This window comes from Acanthopagrus latus, chromosome 20 (genome assembly GCF_904848185.1).
Source record: "Acanthopagrus latus isolate v.2019 chromosome 20, fAcaLat1.1, whole genome shotgun sequence".
NCBI lineage: Eukaryota > Metazoa > Chordata > Actinopteri > Spariformes > Sparidae > Acanthopagrus > Acanthopagrus latus.
The window spans coordinates 12051271-12077093 of NC_051058.1; the positions used below are offsets into that span (position 1 = coordinate 12051271).

A 25823-nucleotide genomic window follows, 5' to 3' on the forward strand; every position below is an offset into this window, starting at 1 on the left:
CCACATGGCCCAAAACATAGGCTTTGCTGCTGCTGTCAATTCAGGTAAATTATGTGCAGATTACCTTACAGATCATATTTCACTTCTGTTGGATTGATAAAAACAGTGTGTGTGTGTGCAATCTTACTGAGCAGTTTTCATAATTACGAGATCTACGTATGACACTTTGTGTCCAAATATGTGTTCATGATGGTGCTAGTGGGCCAACACCCACTTTATATCCAAGTCATTGTTTGATCACTGTGAGTCTCTCATGTAATAGCTTAGCTCTTCTGACAGTGTACCATTGGGAGGTTAATCCTGTGGCTCAAGTGGCATTTGCAGGCTTTAGAAGTCAATGTGTGAACACGAACGAGAGACCGAAGGGAGGAGAGAGGAGACTCACCCACTCAGAAGTAACATCTAGCTCACAATGGAACTGATGTCATCATGCAGAAGACATCCTTTGTTAAGAGAAAACCTCACAGCAAATCTAATGTCATGCCCAGGCGTTGCAGGAAACCACGTGCCTGAGCTCCACTTTCAGATGACAACGCAGATTTAATGTAAAAGTTTACAGGAATTCACAGATTATGGAAGGAAACAAGCTTCAGTTTAAAGTTGTACATTTAAGAAAATAACTTAAGATATTGATGATTCCATCAGAGCATCAATGATTGGCATGTTTACCAAGTCAGTATTACGTGTGAGCTAGCTAATATTTTGCACGATACACAGAATACAGCTAAGGATGATGAGAACATCACCAGTTATGCACGTATTTATTCACGTAGCCAAGTTCTCGACAAACCAAAAATTTGCCCTGATGGTGGCCCTCAATGAGAAGTTAAAGCATCACTAAAGTTACTGGCTAAACAAGAATTTGTTGCTGAGGACATGGCAGACCATCTGACAAAAATGTCAACATCATGGTACCACTAACAGAAAAAGCCAGGGGATCATCGGGTAACTATTTTAACCATCAATGTCTGAAATACATACAATACATGAAGCAGATGTTGAGATATTTTAAGAAATGTGACTTCAGTCATTTTGCTCAAGTCCCAAGTCAGTTTTCTTGGCCAAGTAACGCCCCCAAAACCTTACCTGTTCAAAAAGTATGACAATGAATTCAATTATTTAAACAACCATCCATGGAAACAAATCAAAAACTCACTGACACAATGAACCCAGACAAGTCATTTGAGTCATTGTGTCTCAAGTCAAGTCACGAGTCTGCAACTTTCAAGTCCGAGGCGAGTCCAACTTACAATGACTCAATTGCACATCTCTGAATAATTCGCTAGGTAATTGAAAAGTGAGTCTGCATATAAAAAGTCATCAGTGTCTCAATTGTTGTTGAGATTTCTAGATCAAAGTAGTGGATCAAATAATAGACAAACGTTGCCATTCCAGAAATTAGTAACTCTGATATAGCATTACTCTACCCTCAAAATCAAAGGTGCAATGTATCCTCCTGAAATGCATGTTGCCCTTTAAGCCCTCCCTAGTCGCTCTCTAGTCATCTGTTCAGTCACAGTTATTCTGTCCTGTATCTAATTGAATTAAGTAAATGCAGTTCCCTTGTTCAGCTTCACCTTTTTGAACCCGCCCACTCCTGTCAAACTTAACAACATCCATATGTGGCGAGCCTATACCTTATCTTCCATTTGTAAACCTCTGTCATACACTTTGTCATGTTCACCTTGATGTAGGAAGCTCTTGTGGCTGCCTTAGAAAAATGCAAAACTAAAAAGGCAAGTTGCGGTCTTGAATGCTGGCTGTCAAAAAAAAAAAAACCCAAAAAACTGTATTGCTGTCTTTAAAATGTTAATGATACCGATAATGTTTGGATTTGTATGCTGAAATGTGCTAACTGAAAATTAAAGGTTAATCAAATTAAAGTGGATGTTCTTCTTCAGGTTTTCTGTGTCTTGTTCTTCTTCATTATCTGTTTCCAGCTCTGAGCCGTCTTGAATCCTCATCCCTCCACTTCTGACCTGGACTGTTTTTAGAGGCAGTCCTGTGCCGCGACAAGGGAGGTTGTAGCCTCAGTGGGAGGTGGACAGGCGGGCATCGTAACGGGAAAGATAGTGAGAGTGAAGCAAATGGTAGTGGATAGGGAAGAGGGGGAAATATGAGTGACAGCTTGTTGACTTTTACAAGATGCTGAGGGCTTAGCGGGCTAAATTGGATTCGCTCCTGAGGTCCCCAGTGTGGTGTGTTGGACGGGTCAGGAAAGGTCCCATCTGACATTTGACCTCTCCTATTTCCCTCCTTCTGCCCCTCATGTCAGCACCATTGACCACAATGCACTGCAGCATTATTTTAGCCTGAACTTAATCCAGTTATGCCAAAGTTTTTATGAAGTGATTTATAGGCCAGAAAGTCTATGCTTTACCAGGCCTATAGAATTAAGACATATGAAAAGTTAAATATCCTCATTAGAATACTGTTGAGACAGCAAGAGGTCTAGACTAGACTAGACGTCTGATAAACTTTCACTTTATAAGTATATTTAGCAGGTGTCCATAACACCAGATGAGTTTTTACTGACATTTACTAATGTCAGGCTAATTAAAAGTTCTTGAAGCAAGGTAAACTCCAACAACACTCATAGGTACAAGAGGCTTACCACAACTACTGCCACCGAAACCTGAACGGTACATACTGCCAACAAGGCCCACCAGTGCTCTTTGATTCAATTCAGCATGTTCATCCAATATCAAACTCAGTTTCAGCCTGTATCACTCTACATTTTAAATCACAAATAACAGTTTAACCATAATTTAAGAGCACCAGTTTGCATCAATTTGTATTCAGTCATAGATACCAGCCACCAAAATGTTGAAAAAAGCCTTGCAATGTTTAAGACAGTAAGAAAAAATTAAATCCTGGATAAGGGCATCTGTGGCTCGGGGTAAAACCAGTGTGTTGATATCGGAAGGGTGCTGCTTCAATTCCCTTGGTCTTTATGTCAAAGTGATGCCGCTCCTGATGTGATGGTCGGCACCTTACATGGCAGCCACTGCCATGAATGTGTGTATGAATTACTGTAAACTGCTTTTGGGCAAATGTGTCAGCTGAATTCAAATAAGTCATAAGTGGATACGTCTCTCTATCTGAAAATTAATGGGGTCTAATCTGAGCCGAGACACATCCCCCATCCAAGTTTCGAGGAAATCTGTTCAGTATTTTTGGTGTAATCCTGCTGACAAACCAACAAAAGTAGAAAAAACAGATGCAGGTGAAACATAACCTCTCTGGTGGGAGAAAATATGACTTATGGACACATGCTGTGGCTGATATTCTTCAAACTAAAAGGACTTTTTTGATTGGGCTTGAATGTGAGGATTTAAGTTGGACTAATTTATGAGTATAAAGGTATTTATTAGCAACAGTTACGATTACTGGCTACTGTTCTTGGTTTGCTTCATTTTGAGTACATTTTCTAAGTATTGTTTTGTTTTCCATGATGATTAAATACAAAAAAGTTCTGACACTGACTAATGCATTAAGTCCCTGTAAGCATCTGTCCAAATGTTAATGAAGAGAAGTCCACGAGATGAGATTTCTCTCTTTTTGTAGTTTGGGTTTCTCGTTGTTCGTTTTGATTGGATCTTCCTTGATATAGACATATCCGGCCCATCTACTGTTTCCGTCGAGAGTAATTAGATTTCCCTGGTGAACTCTATACTCCTGAGAAGGCCGAGCAGCCAGGGCACTGTAGCTGCAATCCTAGAAGTCATGAAATTGACTCAGCAAATCATGTGTGAAAAATCAGCACTTCGTAAGGTGAAATATACGTACCGTGACTTTCGTCCATGCTGTGTTCTGTATGGATTTACAGTGACAGCTTTATTGTCTGGAAAATTACATCTCACCAGAGTGAAATACATGTTTTGTTAACATTGTATATCAGTAGTCTTTACTTCAGACTATTATGCTCCAATAAAATGGAAATAAAACCAAAAATATAATCAGATCTCTTCAGTCCTTCTGTTACACTGTATGTGGTCATGCTTATTCATCAATTAATTCCATAAAATCTGTTATTATAAAGATGCCATAATGTCATAATGTTTCCATCAGCCTTCCATTTGAAATATTAGATCAGAGGTTTACCAGAGGGCTTCCTCTTGCCATCTGGTTCTGCTGTCACCCCATGACTGTTTCCTTTAGTCCCTGGACCTACAGTACAGTCGACAGTAGCTTAAGATTTGTAACATCTAAAAAGCGTTTCAGCGTGTTTTGCTTTTTATGTGACTCTCCTCGTAGAAATTGTAGAAAGGTGTAAAATGTACATCTCTTCCTCCGAGTAGTGCCCTGGATGCTCTCCACATGTTTATGCTCACCAGTTATGTTATGTTAAATCTTGGTATTTAATCCGTACAAAAACCAGTGAAGAGTGATACTGAGTAACAAGTCAGGCTAACTGTTCCTGCATGTTTCCAGCTTTTGTGCCAAACAATTTTTTTTTTTTTTTTGATATCTAACATGTATGTGGAACTAATCCTCTCAATGTCCAGAGACTATACATTCTGATATTTATGCATGGACATGAACAAACAAGATTACGTGCTGGTCACACTGCAGGCTTCATGCAGTTTTCAGAGTATTTTCAATTGACCTGAAATGCTTTCAGCTAATTTGCCTACACACTCTAATCAAGTTTAGCCCAGGAGGTTGATGGACTGAGTGATGGACTGGACAAAAGATAACAACAGCCCTCCTGCTTTCCGTTTCCACTGTGTCACCATATTCTCTCTCCTCCGCCCTGCCCTGCCCAACCCCGCCCCGCCATCACGACTTCACTCACTCAAAAGTGACCATGGGCTGTTTATCGACTGGCTTCTTCTTCCTGTTTGTGGTACTAAGAGGCTGAAATTAGATCTGCATCACCGAGGATTTGAGATAAATTGGGCAGCGGATCGGTCCTAACTCAATTTTCTCTTGTTTTCTGAGGGCGGAGGAGGAGGAGGAGGAGGGTTCGTCATGATGCAGCAGACAGGATAACACCAGACTGACACACACTAGGATTGCATAAATTGTGTTGAGTGTAGGGTGTGCTGCGATGAATGAGCTTTGCAAATAACAGGGTATGTATTTTAATGAGACAGTTGTATATCTGTTGCGTATATGTAATCTGAACTGCTCTCTGACAAAAGAATATTCTCACTTTTGCGAGTGTTTGGGATTATCTACCTTTGGTCCATGCTATGGAGGGCCTCATCTCTGGCTGCATGCTATCCCCCTGCTGTTGCTCCATCAGGTTGGTCCAAATGGCTGTGATACACAGGGGTAATCAGCCGCTCCCATTACAACTCCCAGGGGACAGGGGGTGGGGGGGTCTTGCTCCTTAGCGTCTTTGTATGGTTAGGAGTCGGGGTGTGGATCTCAGTCTTTTCACTATCCGACTTTGATCTGACTCCAATCCCTGACAGCTGATACTGTAGCTGAACCTGACACTCGGCACTGCCTCTGTATAAATCTGGACTGGGAAGAGGAGAATGGGATTGAGAAGAGCCGGGCTGAATACCAGACTATCTGTTGTTTTGTGTGCCAGACAGACACGATGACCCTCTTGGTTAAACTCAGCCCAAGAGGTCACGGCCCGAGCTGAAGAGGAGGAATGCCCTGGGGGTAAACAAGCGACTCTTGATGTTTTTGTCACTTCCATCTCTCCACAATGATGCACAAAAGTAACGTGGACATGATATTGACGCGGGATTATGTATTAAAATGATCTTCTTCGAGATTTGTAGATGCTGTTGGATTTCATTCAGACGATCAGGTCAATTTTGATAAAACCAGAAATTGAAAATATCCAGTATCCAATATCCAAAATCCAGTGTAGGACTTCAGAGTGTTGGAGTGCACTTATTAGATGTTATAAGACGCACTTTGAATCAAATTATGCAAATACCTGATGTAATACAGTCTTTATCAGATAGTTAAAGAATGGCGTCGTACCCTACGGACATTATATCATTCCTAGATGAACTTTGTATCAAATGAGGCAAAAACTATACATAAACAGTTTACCCGAAAAACATTGTGTCTAAAAACATGTAACATAAAAACAAGTAATCATAATTTTACGCCATCATGAACCATATCATTAAATCATGCTGTCTGTACCAAAATATAGGTATACTTAGACACTTTCATGTCCACTAATACTCTAATTAGAAAAACAAACAGAAGATCCTAAGTCACTATCAGACATTTTATCAAATCTGTAAGGTTTTACATACACACAAATGTTCTGTAAACATGCTATCATCTACACAGTGTAAATTGATTATAAGTGCTTATAAATGTCTAATAATATAACAATTAACATGTTTCTAATGCTAGTATTAACACTTAGAAAAGGAAAATCTGGCAGGGCTATGTACCAGACCTTTGTGGTGTGCTTGTTGTTTGGTTACTTTGAGGCAAGCAAACATCTTTATTAGGTGAAACATTGTGGTTTGGGTTACCATAACTTGATTTATGAAATGTACTAAAATTAACTGGAGTTGCATTATCTATGACTTAAAATAACTCACTGTTTAGTTTTATTTGACCCAATTGTCCATCCCCAGCATCTTCTACATATAGACTTCCTCAGTCTTAAACTACCTTACTTTCTCTTTTATCGCCATAATCATGATGATCAGTAGATGTGGCCTAACAGGAAACATCTATATATACATGAATATGCTTTCACAGTCGATATATAATTATTGTATTGCAATGAAAAACAGCCAAAAGTTCACAATTGGTTTAGTCTACCATATGTTAAACCAAACTGTACCAAAAGTTCAGATGATGATGTCACAAGACATCTTGAACAACAAAGGGAGAGATTAACTTTCTCATAACTTTGTCCCTGATCTCAACTCTACAGTTCTGACAGCTGTATTTTTCCTGGAGGGATGTTTGAGAACTAGTATGAAGGCTGTGTCCAGCCCTTCACAGGTGCAACACATGGGCTTCACCAATATTAGCTGCAAAGCTCTGCTAATGGCTGAATGAATGGTACAGAGCCATTAGCAATTTGAGCCTTCCCTGAATTAAATTGAGAGAGAAGCCGGTGGTTATCCGAAGATCCCCTGGGAAACAAGGGTTGCATTCAGAGACATTTGTTCACTGAAGTTTTGTGTTGTCTATCAACCGTTGACGCAACAAGGTGTGCGCTTGTCTTCTTGTGTATGCTTAACCAAGCTTATCGAGTGTCACTTAAGTGTTCTGAATTCGACTTATGTTTTCCTGGAAATACTTTAAGGCAGGCCTCCCACTACATTCACATGATCTCAGTGCAGTCGCATAAACAGACAAGTTGCAACGTATTCTGCCTCAGGTGAGCACTGAAACTGATGTTGATCGATTGTGTCTCTGTCTGTCACCACAGACCGTGAACATACCTGAACAAAACAGTGGAAAGGACCTACAAATGTACATTTGTGTGATTCTTCATTATATTATGTCATATTTAAATCCTTCAAACCTTCAGATTGTCCTGTTTCAGTGGAAATGTCATTTGAAGGATAACATAGTGCCTCAATTACGGATTTGAGCCCCATTTAAAACCAATTGGGCTAAAAAAAAAAAAAAAGAAAACCTTATAATTTCTGCAGCATTAGCATGAGAGACAAGCTTCAGAAAGAGAGTGTTTGATATCTCTATCTCTACTTTCTTTATTCCCAGGATGTTACTGGATCAAAACTCTTGCTTGACATGGTATCAGTATCTTCATAACATAACAAATGACAGGGATGAAGAACCAAAACCCACAGGCTCTCTCTCCTTCTGGGATGTCCAGATAGATGTGGGATACATCTGTGTCACACTACAGAGCTGTATTATTTTCCGGAGTACAATAATCTGCCGCCGTGTCCTCTTCCCCGTCCACAGTGCAACATTACATCACTCCTTTATATAGAGGCCATATCAATGTGACATCATGATCATCACTCTATACCTGCATTCACCGAGGAGACGGGTGGCTGGGATGAAACTCAAGCCTGTATATTATATGAGATGCAGAACATCAATGCTTGTCCTTGGCTATTCTGAAGGCTAATCAGATTTCATGAGACTGAATATGGGGACAGAGTTCCAGTTTCCTGTAGGCCCTGTGCAGAATACAAACGTCCAGATACCAGATATAGTGGACATCGCTCAAATAACACATGTTCTAAAGAGATCTTGCTGTTTGTTAGCATGTTTTGGCCGAGACTGAATTACCATCAGGGCCTGAAAGACAACACTATTATACAACCACCAAATGTTTTCAACATTGTTAAAACTCAGTAGTCTCTGAGCTCCCCTCCTGTCCATACCATAAATCAGAGCAGAATATAATATGAATGTAGGTGTTTGTTTCTCCAGAAGGTCTGGCTTTGCACCCAACTCTCTTCACAAGAGCTGCCCAGCTCTGATCAACTGAGCAGTGGCTACGAATGTCCACGTATGTCCATCCCTTCCGCCTGACCCTCCCCACACAAGAATCGACATGCCTCTGTTGTGTATTGATATAAAGCCTCCCTGCAGTATAAATCATATAGTGTGTTTAAAGTATTAGTTAGTTTTGGGAAATGCTGCTTCCTTGCCTAGATATGAACCTGCTGCCAACTGATTAGCTTAGCTTAACTTAGCTTCACACAAAAGCTGAGAAGAAGGGAAAACAGTTTGCCTGGCTGTAAAAGTAATCAACTCTGCCTTTTCAGCACCTCTAAAAGTTCACTAATTAACACGTTATCTTGTTTGTTAAATTCAAACAAAAACTGAAGCGTTACAACTGCACATTTTGGTTTTGTTCGGGGCTTTGTGTACGAGCTGAGACGACTGATTTCCTACTTGCAGACAGCATTTCTTTTCCATCCGCTTCAACCTATGTCACCAATAATGTGAGATAAATTTAACTTTTACAGAACAGCAGCCACTGTGGCTACAAGTGGTAATCACAAGTTAATGGCACATGGATTTTCTCTTAATCCCTCAAGATTTACTTGTGTCAATTGATTTAAAGACATCGTCATTAGGCAGCCTCATTAGGAGCACGTAGAATAAAACAACAAGCAGTAACAAACCAACACATTAGCTGGTGGTCACCATTAGTTTTCCGAGGATGGTGAAGGAATGACCCACTTTACTCTGCCTCTGATCAGTAAGTACTCTTTACTGCTGTTTGTTGGGCTGGTTAGGTGACGATTGGTAAGTGTTAGAGTAAGGATCTCAGGATAAGCCAATCAGAGGCAGAGTAGGGTGGGCCAAATATTCCATTACATTACTTGTACAAGACAGATTTTGAAACTACTTTTACACTTTTTTTGTTGAGACCATGTGGATCTGATTTATGTCTGCAGTACTTACGTTACCCCTCCATGATATAATCAGATTTTTGGGGACATCCCTGGAACATAAACAATGTTGGACACACAGAGCATTTCATGTTAAGTGGTTACAAGGTTTCAAAGCCAGTCTCCTCTGACAGGCGTCTGAAATGTACAGCTGGCTCAGAGTATCAGTGTCACTCAAGCAGCGTGTTTGTACCTCTAGGTGCGGATCAGGCTTTAGGTATCTTGGTTGTCTTGGTACAATTGTTACTGTGCTGCAGATCTTTTTTCTGTTATGACACGGAGGCTCTGTTGGTTCAGTGACTCACTTGTCAGGACGGGCTAACAAAAGAATCAAAGGGAGGTAAAATATTTACATGTATTCGCAGCGAAGTCCACATTTCCAACAGCATGTTTCGCCTAATTGTAGTGATGGATTGATGGATTTTCTCTTTCAAATCAGAGATTCTTATGAATTATCGTTGTAAAAACAACATTAAGGACACATGTGTAGTCTAGTCTGGATATTGGCTGAATGTTTTCTAATGGCACAGCTGATGTGTATCTGCTAGACACCTGGTACACAGACATGATATATAAATAGAAACAGGGAACATTCGAGGTTTTTGAATCAAGCACAGTTGAAACTACTTAATGGAATTTCCCGCTGAACCCTGATCCTTCTGACGAACAAATAAACGCTGTGCTGTTTACCGCAAAGCCACAGGCTGGAATGCCTCACAAATTACGAGCTCCTGAAAGACGCCGTGTGAATCGTGTCAATGTTCCTTATTTTGTCACTTCCAGCTAAACACATTAAAGCATCCTCATCGCTCAAAATGGAACGATTGTGGACAATAAAAGCCTTGACTCGGCAAACCGCATTCCTGTTGTTAAGTTTTAATCATCTGATTTAAGGCTGCAGACTTTTTATGACCGTTAAGTTAGCAAAGATGTCGCTTCTAAGGAATGCCTTAATTGTTGGATCAATTCAATTCTTTAGATTGTTAGCTGGATTTGAAAGTTAATGACATGTAGCTGCTGACATTGACTCCATTTCTAAACAGAATAAGGGCACAGTTAGGCATGTGTTGTCTCATTTACTACATCACATAGCTGCGTAATAATGTAAGGACCATAAATGTAATTGAGGAGACAGATAAGGTGGCTTACAACACAGAGAAGCAGGGGACTGGTCTTTATTCTTTTTAGCTTCAATGTGACAGCGGCATTAATTGAATCGATGGAGAAGAGGATGGGCTATATACCCCTTAATCCAAAAGTGTTAGCTCTTCCTACAGACTAACATCGGGGTTAGTAAAACAAGGCTAACATCGATGTTGACTTCTAACGTCAAAGATTCCCTGACAGGCCGACTCTGATGTTAGCTTTTCTGACAGACTAAAATCAGTGTTAGCATCTCCATCAGGTTGACCTGATGTTCTCTCCAGCAGGCTAACATTAGCGTGAGATTCCTTAACAGACTGGCTCGATGAACTCTTACAACAGGCTAATATCAAAGATTCTCCAACAGGCTAACATCGGTGTTAGCTTCTCCATCAGGCTAACTTGAAGTTTCCCTCTCCAACAAGCTAAAATTAGTATTAGCTTCTTTAACAGAGTGGCCCGGTGAACTCCTCCAACAGGCAAACATCATCAGCTTCTTTAGTAGGCTAACATCAGTGTTAGCTTCTCTAATGTTCTAACATAGATGTTAGCTTCCTCAACAGTTCTTGTTTGAGTAGCCTTTCAACATTGTTCATGTCACTTACCATCATTCTCATTGTCGAGCAGACCTAACAATAGTAAGCAGCAGTTATTTCTGTAATGAGGAGTTCAGAGAAAATACGTTTTTCAGTGAGAAATATGAAAGAGACTCTCATCATACTGCACCTTCTTTAAAGAGCAGAGAGAAAGGGACAGGAGGAGGAATTGTATATCAGGCTGATGTGGAGGGAGGTGAAAAATGGCTCTATTATCGGCCTAATAGAATTTCCCTTGGCCCCAGAGGAGAGCCGAATGGACTCTCCCTCCTTCCCACTTTGCCTCTCCATCAGCCTCATCCCGCCATTTGCCCTGGCCAGAGATATAATTTCATCACCCTTCACTTAATTGTGTGCGCTGCTGGCAGAGCCTCAGTCTCTGTTCCAGCAAACAGAGGCAGGTGGGCGAGGAGGACGGAGAGCGGAATAATAGAACAGAGTGGGAAACCACATCACTTCATTTTTATAGATGGACAGCTTGTAAAAGCAACGGGTTACGTGGTCCCCTCTGAGTAGCCAAGTGTAAACACAGTAGAAAACACTGAGTGGGAGCTCAGTGGGTCACACAGGATATCGTACAGGAAGGATTTACAGTAAATTAAAATATTTGTGTTTGGTTCAAGTAAACATCAAATGAATTTAGATATATCTACAAGACAATAACACAGCCCAGGTACATGTCATCATTGCCTCTGTTTATGATTGAGTAAAGCGGTAAAGTGAGGTCAAAGAGATGATTTGAACGAACAATTCTACGTCATTACGCTTCATTTTCAGAACTAAATGCATAAAGAAATATGAAAATATACAAAAATACATAAATAGATGAGTTCATATAAATAAAGAAGGGGGTAAAAACAGGACAAATATGTATAAATACAGAAATAAAATACATTTAAAATGAAGAAATGAACAAATTAAACATAAAATAAATAAATGAACATAGGGGAAAATTAAAGCTACGGTCTGTAATGTTGTTCAGAAACACATTTTGTTATACTTGGTGAAATGATCCTGCTATCCTGAGAGTAGTCAATACATTATGTATTCGAAAAAAGGAACGAAAATAATCAGACCTCTGTGGCAGCTACAGGACTGAGAAAAAGCTGACCAATCTGTGCTTTTCAGTCTGAATAGCAGGGATTGGTCAGATGCTCTGATTGGTCAGATGCCTTCTTGTCTGTTCTGCCTGCGCCCCCCTCTGTCCCTCCCTCCTCCGCGCGTGCCAATGTCACCTTTCACTGATGCCGGAAATGTTCAGCACACTCTGCAGAAATATGGAGTTGCCGGAGAAGACGTTCGTTTGGTTACAGTGGCAGAGAAAATGTAGCCAGCGTTAATTGTAACAGCTCGCCCTGCTAAAAAGGCAAGGAAAAGAAAGCCTGAGGCAGAAAAGGCTAGACGATAAAGGCTCTGGATAAAGAAAGAAGTCAGACCTGACTCAACATCGGTGTGGCCTTTGAGTGGTGGAGACAACTGGGGCATGTGAAGGACCTGAAAAGTGATGCAGAGGTTGCTCTCTTTCTGTTGGACAGGTAATGATTTGTTTTGTTTCGGGGGGATTTGTTATTTTCATGAAATATGTATGGTTTGCCAACTTGGCTACGTTTGTTGCTCGTATTAGCCCAATGCTAACGTTAGCGTCATTGTGTGTTGTTTTTAGCCATGAGAATGGCTAATGAGTCGGCCAAGTTTCCACTGGATACGGGTCCTCTGCGTTGCGGCTCCGATCCGGTTTTGCTTTTTAAGTCCCCCCCCCCCGCTGTGGTTTGAGTCCGCCATGGTGCAGTACGCCAGACAGCTGGCCTAACGACATGTACTGGTGTCAACACGGGGTGTTTTATTTTGAAAAGTAACCGGATGTTGTTTGTTATTTTGGCACTTTACTTCCTGTCTGCTCCATGCTAAATTCAGCTGAGTTGCTGCGTCGTGCTCCAGCGTCTCCTTCTCTCTGCTGAGTCTCACTGCCAGATGCGCGTTCAAGTTTGTGGGGGCGTGGCTTTGGACGGAGCACTGACGGGATGCGGGGGGGGACTTAGAGGAGGTGCCACTTTCAAATCTTGCTAGCTCGCCAGGATTGTAGGCCCTAGCTTTAAAACAATTACTTCTGAACTGGAATATCCATTTCTATCACATTTTATAAATTAACTGCCTACACTGACCTATGTATTCATTTCTGATATTGGAAGTTTTGGTCCTTGCTTCATGGCACTGCATGCATTTCTTTTAATAAAGAATTCAGTGGCATCTGGTAAAGTACATGCATCATGGCAGAAGGTGGCAGAGAAGCACATCTATTGCTTTGAAAAGGAAAATATTTTACCCATCCAAATGAGTGAGTGAGTGGATATTATATTTGTTTGAACTGTTAATAATAATAATAAGATGGTCGCACTGAACTGTCTTTGCTAAACTTTGAAATAAATGTTAATAAATGTTATATTAAGTATACCACACATGGTTTTGCCTGACCAGGCAAGAGGCTGAACAAATGGAGGGGGGCTGGTTTCCACACCGCCTTGATTTGAAACATTTTTAAAGCCCCAGTGATTTAGTATTTGTTGACTGTAGATCTGCAGGAGGAAAACGCAATGGTCAAAAGTCAAAATACCAAAGTCATTAATTGTCACAGGCTTGACAGGAGACAGAATAATACTAACCATGACTACTAATTGACTTTGACACGTAAATTGAGTGGACAGTGCTCCGTTAAAGAAGTGCACGTCCAACCAAACCCCTAAAGACAAGTTAATGGTTTCTCAGATGAGCTGTATTTAAGTCAACGGTCTTAACTCATGGTGATCACATCACAATCCTGACTTTAGGGTAGCTGAATAATAAGTGTGTGACATTTGAGATATAAAATGTTTCTTAGTTAATTTACAGCGTTAGGAAGTATTTTCAAACCCACCCGGTGCAGCCTTTTATGAATTTAAACTAAACAACATACAAATGGAAGAGAAAAACAAACCTGCTCCACCACTGTTACCTTGTCAGCTTCTGACCTCTGACCTTAAACGTCAGTCACCTCTTCTCTACTGTCCCGACCCTGAACATTTTGCTACTTTCAAAGGTCGCACCTCGTGTTTGATCTCCCGTTGAAGTCCTCCGTGACCAAAGAGAACACGTGTGCCTTCATCTGGAGTGATCTGCAGACTCGCTACAGTCCGCCATACATCATCATGAGCGTCAGCCAGGATCGTCGGAGAGACGCTCCCGTCCTGGTCGTAAAGATGAAGATGCTTCTGACCTTTGACCTCATCTCAATAATTGCCTTCTGTAAAGAAACACTGCGCTGACTTGTATGGTATGAAACAGAAAAGGAATTCCGAGTATTTTGGCTGCAGTAGTGTCAGCATCAACACAGTTTAACAAAACATATTGGTCAGCATTAAATATGTATTGTGTGTGTCAACTAGATTGTCAACTTAGATTTTCCTACGTTGTGGCAAAAAGGAGGACTTACCTTCTTAAATTTAAATGATCGTTTTGAAATTTACATTGCTAAAATTAAAGTTCTGTGCATTTAATTTAAAGTTAAAGATACCATAATGCCCAAAATGCTTAAAAACACGTCAGTCATACTTGAAAAAATGAAAACCAATGTTGAAGTCTTTATACTATCTGTCACTGCAGAGTATATGTAATAACTTCTGCGTTACTTGCAAGTACTTTATCATGCTTTACTGGTATAAACGGTGCTTCATGCAACATTTCTTGCCATTCCTGGATCAGAAATACAGAAATACTCACGATTCAATGCCTCAGATAGGCTGAATAGTCTATCGCTAAAGGGAAAAATACACCTTCTGCTGGGGAGTTACGTTACAAGTTCATCACCGCTTCCATCTCTGTCTGGGATTAAACGACGTGACATATAATAACGTGTCATATAGGGAGCTTTAGGGGTGCTGGAAGTCAGATTTTTATTGCCTTCGGACATAGACGCGCTGGCTGTGTCCACCTGTTTACAGCTTTTGTTCTAAGCTGAGCCAACCAGCTGCTGACTGTAGTAATTCTGTCTCGTGAATTCAAACTGTGTCTTCAAAGCTAGACCCAAATGTCTGAGCCTCGTTTTCTTCCCAGAGGATCTAGCCTGTGAAAAACCAGGGCTTTATGTTGAAGGAGTCTTGTTTTCATGATCGTTCCACTCAGACGTGAAGGAGGAACCTTTTTGCAGCTCATTATGTGCTGCGCTGTTATTTTGTGCAAGACCTCTGGAAAAAGGTCTTTCCCCCGGCTGAAGGTTTCACAACCTCACATTTCAGGACAGTCCTACGGGAGCCCTGTTTTTCCACATTCTCACTTTATCCCAGTGGTGGTTTGTAGAGTCAATAAGCATGTTATGACAAGGCAGAGTCGTAAAACTGACCATAACATGTTGTAAATTAGCCAAGTTAACTGTGCAGCAGGGAGGAATCTTAAATGAATATCATCACCTACTTTTCAATCCAGTCCCACAGTTGAATATTGAATCTGGTTATTCTTCTTTATTTACCACTTTTTGTTAATAAGCAATAAAAGGCAAACATTTATTTCTGTTTTAAGTTCTTTTTTCAGAATAAAACTGACTTAATCCCCTTTTTAATCTAAATGTTTTACAGTCAAATTTTCTACATTTACCATTCAGTTTTCAAGAGATTTATTCTATTTTTAATTTTGCTTTTCTTGTTAAGGCTTTCCACTGCTTAAACAGAATAAAGAACAACATCATAGCATTAAATGTTCACTAGCAGCAAAATGGAGGTCGCTTTCAGATCCATCTTTTCAGCAATGACCCACATTCAGAAGTAATCACTTAAGAAGGACTACTGTAACTTTTCATCCTAACAGAAGGTCTTCCAGATGATATAAATGTTCTAAACACTGATTAAAGTGGCTCTATGAGGCAGGCCACTTATGTTCACTCTGCTTAACGTGAAGTTGAAAATCGACCAGTCACCCAAACCAATCCTCTTTCAGCACCACATGTCACTCCTGCACACATGGTTCCCTTCACACATCAAACATTCCTCACTAACGACTCACTGGAGGTTAGCAGCAGTTAGCTCAGGGAATGTGTTTCCCATTTGAGCCGTGGTTCACTGAGAAACTGATCTGGGGCACTGGGACCGGGTCAGAGCCCGCTGATGCCATTTCTGATCTGAATAAGCAGAAACAGATCAGACCGGAGTGAGTGAGAAATGCATTTCAAAGATTTTTGCTAATTTGCATCAAGTTTGATTTGATTGGGAGCACAGAGAGGCAGGTCTGAGCAGGAAGTCTGTCTCCGTCCTCACAGAGTCATTTTGGACAATTTTGGTGATACAAATAGAGAAAAGTACATTCACATGCATTTTTTGTGGTTTATGCTGTATTCTACTTTAATATTATATGGACCGTAATATAGGCCTTTATGTACTTGAACTTGAAAAGTTCAATAACTCATGACCTTGCTTTGGAGGTTATTTATTACTGCATGTGTCACCTCAGCCCTTAATTTATAATATAGTTTTTATTGTTAAAAACATTACCTGCTGCATGTCACCCAGCGTTACCATTTGAAATTCAACATTTTCTTCTGTTGCTGATTTACATTACAGCTTCTGACTGGTGAAGCTTTTATTGTGAAGTAATTACAGGAAATGCAATGTGTTTTTCAAGGCATGAGCATGGAGTGTTTTTTTTTTTCAAACACATTGTATGTTTACATGTTAATGGCGTCACTAATCACACCATCATTTAGCATATTGTTTTTCACTTTGGTATCTTTTGGATCTGGTAATAAAATAGATGTCTATGAGTTTGCGCTATGCGGGACTGAATGCATATATATATATATATATATATATATATATATATATATATATATATATATATATATATATATATATATATATATATATATATATATATATATATATATATATATATATATATATGTGTGTATATATGTGTACATTATAATATAACTCCTAATAAATCACAATTATATTTCAAAAAGGCCCTACAGGGTCACAATATTTGTATCAAAGTATATACTGTAACATGTACCAAATGTATGTATATCTATTGTAATGTCATTGTCTAAACTTATTTTGTTAAAGTTATCATAATACCATATCAAAAAAAACGTGTCAAACCTCTCTTGTTTTGCTGTAAAGTGAATTTCCACTCTAATGATCAACACACTCTTATTGTGGGTAAATATCTGTCTTCTGTCATCACGCATATAAATTCAATCCAAGAAAAAATTACTTTAAACCATTAGGTATAATCTATTACAATATTTTCACACTTATAACACTACCACCAACTTGAGCCTACAGTGACATAAACATATGAAACCAGTAGGAAACCAAAGTGCTGGCGTGTGTCATTTCATGCACCATTACCTTACCATATCACTCACCACACTAAGTCTAATTGTGTTGACAGTCTGTTAGTGTCTGTTATTAAAGTATTATGTTGCCACAGTGACCACACTCAGTGCCATAATTCATGCAGTCAGTTTGATGAAGCCAAAGAGGGACGGGTCCAACCGACTTTAGCCCCTTGTGAGTCCCACCTCTTCCCCTTCAATTGCTCCATGTGCTTCAATGCTCCCAGTCATCAGTCTGTCTCGTTTAGCTTGGATTACATGTCAGAAGGACTTTAGTGGCTCTTGAGGAAATTGCACAGGCCCTCTCCCACCTGAAGGCAACATACAAAATAATCCAGGGCAAGACCAAACCGTACAGTGTTTGAGACGGAGCACGCAAATATATGAAGCCCCAATATGAAGTGTAAAATGTGAAATAGCCTAAATAATGAATTAACATTTAACAAAGTTTTAAAACTCTTTCTTAAAAACACATTTTCTTATTTTAAAATTCTGTTTTATTTCATAGTGGCGTTTAGTGGCTTGATGTCACGTTTTATTTCAATTGTCACTTTTTATTTCCTGTTCGCTCGATCAACAAATTGAAAGTATTTGTGAAGAGAAGGAAGAAAGTGTGATGGTAGATGATGACATTAAGGCCCGCGGGCTTTCTGCAGGATCAAATTTTATTGTTGATTGATTTATTGATTGTTGTTCTTGAAGATGGCCTGAGGGCCACAATGTCATCATCTGAATAAAAGAGGAATACATGGAGACAGAGTGTGCACCACATTTTTACTCCTTTCAAATTCAACCGCACTACAACATTGGTGTGCATTACTTTTCTTTTATATAAAGTTATTTTTAATCCACACTGCTGCTGTGAATAAAGCAACATGTTTGCACCACACATCCTCCATTTGTTTAGCTTAATATGCTATGGCTAGGCTAGTTAGCTGGACAACTACCAAGCTAGGTGTTCGAGTGCATGTGGATTATCAGTACTTAACATCAACGTGAAGAGGGCAGCAGCTTGCCAGCTAATTCTTCGGCAGCTTCTTCTTTCAAACAAAGACACAGCTACAACTCTGAGGATAAAAAAAGGCAGACTCTGACCAGACAAAGACAAACTCTGTCTAGCAAGATGGAATTTCTAGCTAACAGGAGCTAGCTAAAACTGCTAACAGGCCCATTTGTTCTTCCCTTTTATGCAAAGCATCAGCCCAAGCTCGCAATATAGCCTGGCTTTGTTAAGGTCAGTAAATGGAGAGGTTGGTATTTACTGCGTCCAGTTGGTTGAGTTGGATAACGTTGGCTTGGTTGTAACTCTAGCTAACAGGAGCTAACTGGCTAAAGCTGGTAGCAGCTGTTAAGTTTGCTAGTTTAACAGAGGCAGAGAGCTAACTGGCTGAAAAGTGAGGGGCTGGTGTAGAATAAAGTAAGGTGATAAAATAAAAAGACAAATCATACAGAGTGACATGAAATAAGGACAGATTTTAGAAAAGGGGCATTTATGATGTCAAAGAAAAATGTATGATGATGAGTAAAGCTAAATTAAGTAATTATGTAAATAATTTCACATAAAAATTGTTCTTAATATATTTTACTGTATTTATTCTGTGATTATTTCCAAACTGTTATGCAGGTGTGTGTGCATGTGTGAGAAGATTAAGCTGTTGAAACAACAGAGGATGAGCGGACTGGAGCTTTATTATTGGTTTTTACTGCTTGTCTGCTGTCGGAATTTAGCAAATTCACATTAGGTATAGTACAGTATATGTATTAGTATACAAGGAACATTCAGTATTTCTCAGATCTGTACATTTCAGTCCTGGTGCACTGTGACACACTATTACCAGGGCTTTTTTTCTTCTTGTCCCTTCCCTCCCTCCACCCTCAAACCTCCATCGGCATGATGACTTTGTTACTCTTGAGTGCAATATTGCTGTACAAGCAATTCAATGTCTGGTCGCTGTCTCTCAGTTAAATCTCTCAAATCTATTAAACTAAACAAATACTGTCCAAGGAATAGCCTCCATCTTCAGTCGTAGTTTCTGACAGGAGGGCGAACTCTGAAGATACTGTTCACGCAGCTATATTACAAAGAGCTAAAGGCTTTCAGGGAGGAACATTCTGTGGTAATGGCCAAGATTAAACACATCTATAAAGGCAAAATCACTCCTTGAGTGTTACAGACCAATTTGGACGTAAGGCCCTACAGTGTGTCAAGTTCAATCATGCTGCAGGAGCCTACGATGAACTTATTAATTTTCCAGAGTAGTGTCCAATTTTGTGTTATGATTTTATTATGTTAACTATTTTTTGTAATAGCTCACTGCTATAAATTCAATTACAAGACAGAATGGCTGTCTCATATACTGCAGAATGATTGAACAGGGTACTTAAATCATAATGAGTATGGTGGCAGATGGGGTTCATTTGGATGGACGATTATAACGTTTCCAGTTCTGATTAGTCTGAAAATATTTTAAATGTGTGTTCCTCCAGTGTTCATGTCCAGTCTAAGTGACACACTACATTAACACGCCTGATAATGATTAATTTAACTGAGCCTCGCAATCCCTTTGCCCTCTTTGAAAACCAAGACAGCACTGATATCGTAACAACGTCCCGATCACGTAAATATATTGTACAGTTGTGCCTTCTGGGCTGTTGACTGAAATAAAAACTAGAAAAGACAAATTATTTACAAGTAAAAAAACAACAACTAAAGGAGAAATACTTACAAAAACAACTAGAAACAAAAATGTACAACACCATTGGACACCTGAAATAGTTCCCAGGCACTTGTGATGCAAAACAGGTGTACATAATTACACGTTTAAGTGCTACAATCTAGGACAGTAAGAGAAAACATAATACCATTTACAGTTGTCATTTCAAAACAAAACACAACGACCCTTAGTGAGTAATGTGAGAATACCTTCATTTAAAATAACACTACAGCATGAAGCTCAGTAGGCTAGTGGTTAGTAACAATGTACAATCTGTACTTGAGAGTGACAGACGAAGTTTGTGATATAGGTAAACTATTGGCTCCTTCAAATGTCTTTCCCCCCGAACAGACAGTGAACAAAGAGAACGAAAACAAACAGGCGCTAGGGGTCCTCAGTTGGCAGCATAATAGAGAGGCGAAGTCATGTCCCTTAAGGTGAGCCCCTAAGGGACCTTATTTTGGAGAAGGTTTGTACAGTAGTCAATGGAGAGAGACAAATACATGTTTGATACCATTTTAATTGTGCCATGAATCACACACGTGATGTTCGTCAATTTAAAGGTAATTTTGAGAGTCAAGAAAGTCGCAGTTTGTCGTAAAGATATTAAAATATCAATAACACTAACATGGCCGCACCTCGGCACAGATGAGTATTTAGAAAAACAAAAAGAAAAGAGTTCAAAAGTGAACTTGAATAATCAAGAAATCATAGCATTAATGTTAAGTTATTACTTAAACAACTGTTGGTTGTACAGTATCTCTAATGACAGTTTCAAATTGTTATATTTCATTCCTTTTCTGAAAAAGTGCTACTTTCCTGAGTTGAAAAAATTACGTTTTAAATTGAAAAAAACCTCAAATGTGTGATTCATGGCACAACTCAAACAGGATCAAAAAACGATGTGTCTCTTCATCTACTATCATACATATTTTTTCTGAAATAAAGTCACTTGCCGGTCTACCGGAAAGGGCGTAACTTCACCTCTTTATAACATTAACATTATAACATATCTGAATAATTCTTTGACATATTCAATCAACCAACGGAATGTAAAAGCACGCACTACCATGAGCAGAGGAATGCACGATGACACTTTTTTTTTTTTTTTTTTAACAAGCTGGTTAATGCAGAAGCAGATTCCTGGGTTTCACCTTTACATCGAAGTAATCCAAAACTTCTCTGCTCTCCCCTGCTCTGAATTCATCCCACATCCTTTGACTTATGTCTCCATTGAGTCGCCTTTTTATCCAAAGGTCATTGTTGCAAACAATGAGGTAACCGGACACTTTTTTTCCTTTTTGTCTCTGGCCCTTCTCCCTCTTTTACGCACCTGCTTGAAGGATTGTCAGTCGCAAGAATCACTGCTACAGATTGCTCGGTTAATTCTACAGGGTGCAATATTGATGTAGCACTAACACAATCATTTACGATACCCTGAGAAATGAAGCAAAACACATAGAAAACCCTGGATCTTTTTTGTTTTGCATCCTGATTATTCGACGAGTTGCTACTGTAGTTTTTTTCTGCATGCTGTTTACTGTTATTCAACCATCTATAGCACACATTTCAAATTATTATCGATTTTAATTGTACTTTATATCGGCTACAAATAATGAGATTAAACAATGTAGTCCCCTCGTAAGAGAATTCTACACAATATATGGCAGAATCTGAAGTCGTCATGTGTACGTGATCTGTGTGTGTGTGTGTGTTTGTTTGTATAGCACATGCATGCACGGTTACATACTGTAGGTCTATGTGTGTATGTATGTACAGGATGTGTATGCGTCTATATGGTGTCTGCCTATGTACACACAGTATGCACTGTCGTCACTGGATTAGCTTGAGTTCCACGTTCCTTCCCTCCTCGGCTCGGAGTCTGTCTGGGGGCTCCTGTGTTATGCAGATAGGCCTGACCACACAGAACAGTGTCTCACATTGCCTCGGTCGTTGACCTTCCCCACAGAGTCCAGCCAGCAGTTTCTTATAGCACTTGTCGGATAAAGGAGGGATCTGCAGAAAACAGTATTTACAAGATGAGTAAATAGCTGAACTTTGCCTTCATTGGGGGAAAAACTAGTTAGTTTGCAACACATCCAAGCATCCTTCCTCAGGTTGTCAAAGCTCCAGACACTCTGTGTGGTATGCGCGCCACATCCGATGGTAGGAACTGAGGCTAGCCACTGAGCCGCTCGACAACTTAGATTCAAAAAATTCTAGCATGGCATGTAAATAATGTTGCTCGTCAGGTACGGTCCCGAGACAGTTGTTCCTCTTTGGTAGCTTAGACTTGTAAAGTAACATTTACAGTTACAACACTGGCTTATGAGTGAGAAGACACGCTGACTGCATGTTCGAGAATGAAGAGTAAGGATCGTGTTGAAGGACTGAGGGAGCCAGGTATCCATGATGAGTCCATTTGTTGCTCCACTGGCTAAGAAAGTCAGAAGACGGTAAGCTGGATGTCAGATAGTGTGGAAAGGCAGGTGGATATCCAGGCTTAACATGGAATGATTATAGACTATTTCGCTCCACAGTGGCTCTACATTGGGCGGATTTTGTAATGTGAGAATGAATGATTCAAAGCCCGTCCTGATGGTAAAATAGAGGGTCGTGGTTTTCCTTTGATATTCATTCAGTTTTTCTCTAACTTCCCCGATTAAACACAAATTAATTCTTCCGGATTCATGATAGCTGATCATCACTGTGACTGCTGGCTTCACGAGGGAGTAGCTTATGTTTTTACGAGCATGAATTATGTGGGATGAACGAAGCTGTGGAAGAATGTCAAGGTGAGGGTGTTTTGCTCACTTTTAAGCTTAAATTCACACTACGGAGGTGGCGGTCGGCTTCGTAGCATTCGGGCTCAGCACCAGGCTCTGGGCGATGTCGTCGCGGTTGATCTTGCGCAGCGCCGTGCACAGCGCGTCGAGGCTGGCGCAGTCCTTGCTCGCCCAGTCAGACAGGAGCGCGCGGACGGGGTTCTCTTCTTGCCGGAAGGTGGCGATCCGCTCCTCCTCGTATCCCAGGAGGCCTGCCAGGTTGCACCAGTCGCTGTCGTCCATGTGGTCGCAGTCGTCTCCTTCGCCGCCCCTGAACAGCAGCTTCTCCACTTTCTCTCTGGCGTAGAGAGGAAGGAGCAGACAGGGCTCTTCATCCAGGGAGACAACTGCAGAGGAAGAAGAAGATCATGTCATTTTTTTATCTGAGCTGTATTATCTAATTTTAGTACCTTTAGCTCGATCGATTAATGTCGAAGCTCTGGTCCCATTAAAACATCATTAAAGAAAATCCAAATGCCTCCACTCATCCCGCCTACAGTAATATCACTTTAAAAGTGTACTATGTTGAGAAGAAATTCAAACTCATAATTGTAATATTTACAATATGAATGAGGTAATAACACAAACTCATTTGTCATTTTGTTTGTTCAGTCATGAAATCCAATCCAATCCAATCTTCCCAAAACTACGTAGTGAACCTTTGAGATATAATGCCATATGTTGTTTTTCTCCTTCTTGCACAACTCAACTTACTTACTTACTTTTCTTACTTCACCATTATCTGTCCAAACATGTGGTTTTTAAAAGTCTCTCGAACTGGTTTGTCGAGGCCGGATTAGAAACCACCAAGAGCACGTGCCTCCAAAAACAACAAACGGTGTAGCGCTGTCAGTGTCGGAATCCTTGTTTGCTGATTTGCTACAGTAAGTCTGAAAGGTCGTATTCAAGGTGGAGCCCATGAAGCCAAAGACGGCTCATTCCTGCGGGGGAATTCCTTTTCTTTTGACTGACGTGGTGGGACACTTCAGGGTTCAGCCTGTGTGTACGCCCATCCCATCAGACTTAATTGTGCATTGGAAGAAACTCATTACCGGAGGACTTCAGCGGCGGGTGCTGACGCCCAATTTAAGATTAATAGTTTGATTAATGAGGGCTCATTGTGTTTCTCAGTGTTCAGGGAGTGGCCTCAGGTATTAGTGTGTTACCTGTGTGTGCCTGAGTCTGGGCCTGCTGCTCCTGCAGACTTTGGCTGTCCACAGAAATGCCGCTGTCGCTGTGCAGCTTGTCTCCGCCAGGTGAGGGCGTCTGGTTCTGGTTGGCTGTGCAGTTGTTGGCTCCTTGCTTGTTCTGCTTACAGCTGTTCCAACTGGATAAAAATAAGTCGTAAGATGAGAAAACAAACACTGTACATTGTTCACCATCTCTTTGTATGTGGAAATCATCATCAGCAGTGATGATTAAGAAGGAATTCCCTGAGTGCAGTGAACAAATAGTCCTCGCTAGACAAACGACAGCATCGGTATTTTCAACCTACAGCTAATTGGCATGTTTTTGTACCTACATCCAGCCAAACGTTAGCCTTGGTGTTGCTACATCATAAACATGTTTATGTTGTTTGTAACCTTTTTCCGACCCTAAGCATTTATGTGTCTTTCCTAAAGCACTGAATATGCTGAAATTTGGTTAACTTGGTGAAATTATGAGTAGTTTAATGAACCATGGGGTGGCAGCATAGTTTCATTACTTTGTTGGCAGATGTGTGTCATTGAATACTTCCTCTACATTTAGTTTCAAGCCAAACTAATACTTGAATTTTGGGGTGATGCCAACATTAAGAAGTAAAATATTCTGATATCGGTACCTCTCAAACACCTGTGACAAAGATATGTACTGGAGATTGTTGAGAATGACGTCACCTGAAAAAGTAAACATCACTGCGGACTTAATAAGTGTAGATGATAGATTATCCCTAGCATCATTCATGTATACATTTAGATATATTCTGATACTTGTATATCTGCAATAGACCAACATTGGCCAATAATACAGGCCAACCAATTTAATGGTCAGGCTCTAGTTTAGCAGGCGAGAACTGGGGGGCGAGTGTCACACTGGGTGTCCTAGCGATGCATTTAATTTAATGAATCATCAAGAGAACATGAAATGGAACGGGTAGAAAAGACTAAAATGTAAATCGTAAATCGTAAAATCTAGTACCTGCCCACTTCAAGCACTGTCTCCAGGATTATCTGACTTTATAATAAATATTTAGTAGGTGTGCCACATCATAAAATATTGAGGTGCGGTACCTTGAGCAATCTGCAATGTGTTGCTCTGATGCTGACTCTAAAAGACCATTAACCAAGTGTTGCCATCAATAAAAACATGGTCATACATTATGTGCAATAACTTCTGTAATGCCTTTAGAGCTTCGAGATATTAACATCGAAATGAGAGCAGTAGGTGAAACATCCTCTATTATTCAATAACACAGCTGCAGCTAATTGTTTTAAATGCTGCTTTCAGCTTTCGCCCACCTCAGCTCTGATCTGTCCTGACGTGTATGTGTGTGAACGTACGGACACTTGCCTTGCTGTACAACACATTCGATTTAACATATTGTACATTCAACATTTAACAGTGGGCTCTCTCCGTGCAGGCATTGAGAGAGGGGCATGGGGTTTCACATATGTGAGAGGAGAGTAGACGGATCATATTGTGGCCCACAGGACCCAGAAAAAAGCAGCAGATGATTTCATTAATTATGAAACTGCGGAAATTCAAAATCGGATTTTGTTTTGTCACCCATATGCATTTGTAATGAGTTTCAGATCATTTTTCTCTTTCCTCTGGCTGTTGAATTTCCCATTTTTTGGTGTTAATAGAAATAGAAA

The 25823-nt window shown here is 40.1% G+C and overlaps 1 protein-coding gene and 1 long non-coding RNA gene across 3 annotated transcripts in view; one reads left to right on the forward strand and one right to left on the reverse strand.

The window, feature by feature from the left end:
* The first annotated feature begins 12280 nt into the window (after positions 1-12280).
* LOC119009863 lies at positions 12281-15603 on the forward strand. The gene is made up of 2 exons (XR_005071835.1): positions 12281-12603; positions 14142-15603. It is a non-coding gene; the product is annotated as an uncharacterized LOC119009863 (long non-coding RNA).
* Positions 15604-19098: 3495 nt separating this feature from the next.
* ngfrb (nerve growth factor receptor b) overlaps positions 19099-25823 on the reverse strand; it is a 30235-nt gene continuing 23510 nt past the window's right edge. Inside the window, exons 5-7 of one of the 2 annotated variants that reach the window (XM_037082234.1) lie at positions 24135-24295; positions 22958-23315; positions 19099-22159 (exon numbers count right to left, since the gene is read on the reverse strand). In XM_037082234.1, the coding sequence (XP_036938129.1) occupies positions 22972-23315; positions 24135-24295 (505 nt within the window). In that variant the 3' untranslated portion in view covers positions 19099-22159; positions 22958-22971. Of the gene's footprint in view, positions 23316-24134; positions 24296-25823 lie in introns of both variants that reach the window. The other variant, XM_037082233.1, reaches the window with a different exon arrangement.